At 49.0% G+C, this 4,862-nt stretch overlaps 1 protein-coding gene across 1 annotated transcript; it reads left to right on the forward strand.

The window, feature by feature from the left end:
* The first annotated feature begins 2,573 nt into the window (after positions 1-2,573).
* On the forward strand, positions 2,574-3,841 carry LOC133900130 (transcription factor JAMYB-like). Its single transcript, XM_062341267.1, has one exon. The coding sequence runs from the start codon at positions 2,700-2,702 to the stop codon at positions 3,609-3,611; it is 912 nt and encodes a 303-aa protein (XP_062197251.1). The 5' UTR covers positions 2,574-2,699; the 3' UTR covers positions 3,612-3,841.
* The last annotated feature ends 1,021 nt before the right edge of the window (positions 3,842-4,862 follow it).

A 4,862-nucleotide genomic window follows, 5' to 3' on the forward strand; every position in this document is an offset into this window, starting at 1 on the left:
ATGGAGGGAGCGGTGAGTTGGATACCGTTCCCTACCATGGAGGGAACTACAGGAACTACTTTAGTTGTGCGTGCTCCAAAACTCCAACCCGCCCCCTATCCCCATTTTTTTTAGCTTCCCTCCTTTTCCAAGATTTTATTAGTATACTACTTCCCCAGCCCTATTGCTCTCGTACTTACATCTCTCCTGCGCTTGCGCACCACTACGAGAGCTACCCCCCCCCATCCCTCACTCCTTCGGTGAAATCGACCTCCATGCTCTGCCTCCCGCCACCGGCCGGTCTATTCCCTGCTCCCCATCACTCTCCTCCCCCACATCCCTGAAATTTCTAGCCTCATATCCTCCTCTCGAATCCTAAATCTCTTTCTTTCCACCCCAAATCCTCCTCTTTCCACCCACAGTTAGTGGAGGTGCTCAAGAAGATCGAAGAGGCAGGGGCTGTGGCCAAGATGGTGGCAGTACACTACTACAGAACAGGTTATAAGTATCGTCTCATCAGTGTCGGTTTGAGGGTAATCGGTGAAATTTCAGTACCTTGTGAGTTCATTATTCTTATTGCTTGAGGTATAAAATTCGTATACACACGCTTATGTGATGAGGTCTTGAATTTTCTTAACTCCAGACAATCAACTTGGAGAGTTTCGTTGTTCGGTATTCATCTTTTCTTGTTTTATTTGTAAGTTGTGATCTTTCGAGTGCTAAGACATATAGATGATCTTAAATAGAACCTATAATTCATATATCATCCGTGGAGTCGTGTTATCTCAATTTTCTATTGTTAAAACTTCTCTTTATTTTTGCTTCTGCTTGAGTTTTGAGCTACGTTGGGTGATCTAAATAGGAAAAAATTATCTATTTCATAAAAATTTATTGAAACGCTTATTCACCCTCTCTAATCGACAATCTCATTCCTATAAAATTTAACTATTGTTTTGCTTTTGTAGGCAATGGCTTGAAATCCCAACACTGGCAAGGAAAAGAGGCCAGCAAGTGTTCTAACCTGTCTACTGAAGAAGAACTATCCAGGTATGATTGAATACAGAGACAAGTCAATGGTGGCTAGAACATGGAAGCATTACAAAGCAGAGCGGGACACAAATGGGAAGCCCAAAGCTTATGTGGTTGAAGAAAACTTTTGGGTAAGACAAATATATTATATTTTATTAGTTGCTGGAACAATTTTGTGCTACATTTGATGCTTGTGATTTATTCATAGTTGAATGAGTCAAAGAATAGAGCTGAAAAATTAGATTTGTGAACCAGTGCCTTGTGGCTTGTGCAGAAGAGAACACTTCATTCATTGCACATTACAGATGAATTCATAGTTGTACATGGATGTACAAGATTCTGTTGCCTCATACCAATAATTTCTTGTCCCCCACAGGCTCATACCAGCAGCTCAGCTATCGGACAAGAGAACTCGGATGATACATTAGCCCAAATTTCTCAAGGCATGTTCGGAGGGTACGTCAATGCATCTGGTGGTGCCGGCGGGAGCTATTCCCCTCCTTTGGATGAGCTCAGCCCATTTTGATGTCATCCATCTGGACGATCTGCAACAAGTGTTAACCCTGATACATGTAGTGAATGTATCACCTGTTGTTGGTTTAGAACCAAATCTAAGACTCTGATGTTAGCAATTTAACTGGAAAGTTTGTGGAAGCATGACTATATATGTATTGAATTTGGTTTGATGTGACTTGTGACATTATGTCATGATATATATGTTGTGGCTTTTATGATCCTTGTATTGTATTGGTATGCATTGTTCATATGGTATTGTTTAAATTTGAGTGGAATAAAGAGACGTTAATTGTGGTGTTAATTGAATGTACTCCCTCTAGTCACAAATAAGTATTATTTTGGGTTGTGTGTAATTAATATTTTGAAACTTTCGCTATAAATTACTTTTTATGTATTAAGTTTGAATATTTAAAAATGATATAAATAGATTTATCTTGAAAAGTAGTTTCATAATAGTATAATTTTTCTATATTTTATAAATATATACACCAAAAATTAGTAATCAAAGATGTGATCTTCTCGATGTCTAAAATAATAACTATTTATAATTGAAAGGAGTATTTAACTTCAAGTGCTCTCCCTTCGTTTGAACCGACTCTAATTTCACATTGGAGATGCCCTTATACCTGTCTGGGAACGTTACGTTGGGAAAAAAAAACAAGCCCGTTTGCGTGGATCCGAATCGATACCACGGCACCGGTTGACCAAACCACACAGATGAGAACAAAACCACACTGGACGGAGAAAAACGAACGAACAAAGCCGGAGAAAGGTCGTCGCATGCATGGATCAGAGTAGTCAACGTTCAAACCTCGCGGTCGACTTGTTTAATCCAATAATTAACTCGCCTCGTCAGAGACCGATGCAAATCCAACAACACGCGCAAATACTATCCTCTCCCTCTGATTGATGGACCCTTTATTGTAAGCACAAGAAAACTGTCGCTAGTGCGGCCACATGCGTAATGTTCCCATTTGACCACCCCACCACGCGCCTTCCCGCCACTATATGAACCCCTGCCCACCCTGCCCGTCACCCCAGCGACCGCCTCGCCACATTCACACACACACAACTTGCAGCAGCATCGAGCTCGATCGAGCTCACTCGCTCGCTCACTCGTAACAGGTCTACAGCTAGCTCTTCGATCCCTTCGGCTCGTTTGGGCGTCGATCGAAATGGAGGCGATGTGCGGTTGGCCGTCATCGGCGTCCGTGAGTGAGGACGAGGCGGCGGAGCTGCGGCGGGGGCCGTGGACGGTGGACGAGGACGCGCTCCTCGCGGGCTACGTCGCCGGGCACGGCGAGGGCCGGTGGAACGAGCTGGCGCGCGCCGCAGGCCTGAGGCGCACGGGGAAGAGCTGCCGCCTCCGGTGGCTCAACTACCTCCGCCCCGGCGTTCGCCGCGGGGACTTCACCGCGCGGGAGCAGCTGCTCATCCTCGACCTCCACTTCCGCTGGGGCAACCGGTGGTCCAAGATCGCGGGCCACCTGCCGGGCCGCACGGACAACGAGGTCAAGAACTACTGGCGGACGCGGGTGCAGAAGCACGCCAAGCAGCTCGGCTGCGACGTCGGCAGCAGGCGGTTCCAGGACGTCATGAGGTGCCTCTGGATGCCGCGACTCCTCGAGAGGATCTACGCCGAGTCCGCCGCCACAGCCGCCGTCGACGTCTCTCACTCCTCCGCGAGCCCACCGCACGCGCCGGCCCAACCGGCGTACCAAAACGACGCTGCTCCAGTCAACGACTACGCGCGCCGCGCCGAGCCGTGCAGGTCGCCGAACACGTCGTGCGTGACCGGGTCGTCGTTGTCGTCGGAGGCGTCGCCCGACGCGCAGTTCCTCAAATCGAACAGTCGTCCGACCATGGCCAGCGCCGGGGCAGGTTGGTCTACGGAGCATTGCCAATACGACAGCACGGGCGCGACGAGCGCGACGAGCGGTGACATGTTCGACGGGAGCTGGTCGGAGCTACTTGCCCGCGCCAGCAACGACGACGCGGATTCCGCCGGGCTGCCGGACTTCGGCTTGGGCGGAAATGGAGACAATTTCTGGAGTTTGGACGACATCTGGCTGCAACAGTTATGCTGATATATATTGTTACTACGTACGCTCCCATGAATGACCAAGTTATTTGTAGGATTACCTGATTAACTATTGGTGATCAATAGCACAGTTGAATAATAGGGTTTGATTGAATGATATGTCTTGAGCACAGTTTCTATCTGTACTGTCAAGCTAGCAAAGAAGCCTAGATGAGATCATGAGAGTACAAGGCCACTTTAACCGTAAATATTTTTTTTAAATGAACATGTTATATCACTACTACATAACAACGTATCACTACAGACATCAAAACCCTCTTTACTACCGGTTTTAAAGCTGACAATGGATAACGGGAATTATCACTGTCGGTTCTAAAACCTCATTTACTACCTGTCGGAGGGTTAACTCCTATCGCAGGGATTCTGATGGACCCCTTTTTGAAGATTCGGCAGGAGGATGATTCTGAATATGATTGGAGAAATAAATGGATATGATCACAATGGCAGGTGGTGAGGAATGATCCAATGCCGAACGCAGTAAATGCACTGGAGGGATTTTTAGACAGGTTCGGGCCGCACTGAGCGTAATACCCTACTCCTATGTGGATGCTATAAATGCCCTGAGAATGTCTCTCAAGAATGTGCTGGTTACAAGAATGTCTGTCTACCCTAGAGCTTTGGGTTCCTTGTTCTTCGGTGGTCTCAGCTCCTATGCTTGTACGAAGTGTGTTCTTTGGTCTCTGAGCAGGTGCCTGAGAGTTCGAGCGTTCTCCTTCGATCTTCGCTCCTTGTTTGTCCGCGCCTACCGGCTGCCTTAAATACCCGCCGACGGTAGCGTGCCCCGAAAGGGATGGCACGAGTTCCAAAACGCCATAAATGGAAAGGGCGTCAACATGGCCTCTGCGCAAAGTGACCGGGGGGGTTGAAAACGCACCCCCCCCCCCCCGCCCGGTCTTCGGTAGCCATAATGGCGCTGGCAACGGGCGCCGTGGAGAGGGCCCACCGGGCAACCGCAGAGCGGCCCGGCGTGCCCGTTCGGTCTTGTTCGCCTACCATAGTAGGGCGGCAGGCGGGGCGCCTCGGGCCTCGCGATTCCGAGGCGCACCGGATGACGCAGGATGGGACCCGCGCATTAAATGTCCCCACGCCCTTCTGCCAGAATATGGCAGGGACTGACACCGAGCGTGGCAGGAGCAGTTGGAGGTGACAGGCTACGCGCACTCTTAAATGCGGCATCGGACCTTTCACAGGCTGACACCTCATCATTGGACCCCTGTGGGGGCCACCGACGGGAAAC

Source organism: Phragmites australis, chromosome 2, assembly GCF_958298935.1.
Source record: "Phragmites australis chromosome 2, lpPhrAust1.1, whole genome shotgun sequence".
NCBI lineage: Eukaryota > Viridiplantae > Streptophyta > Magnoliopsida > Poales > Poaceae > Phragmites > Phragmites australis.

Excerpts from the sequence above, each read along its gene's own strand:
- LOC133900130 (XM_062341267.1), top strand. The coding sequence starts at position 2,700 with ATGGAGGCGATGTGCGGTTGGCCGTCATCGGCGTCCGTGAGTGAGGAC.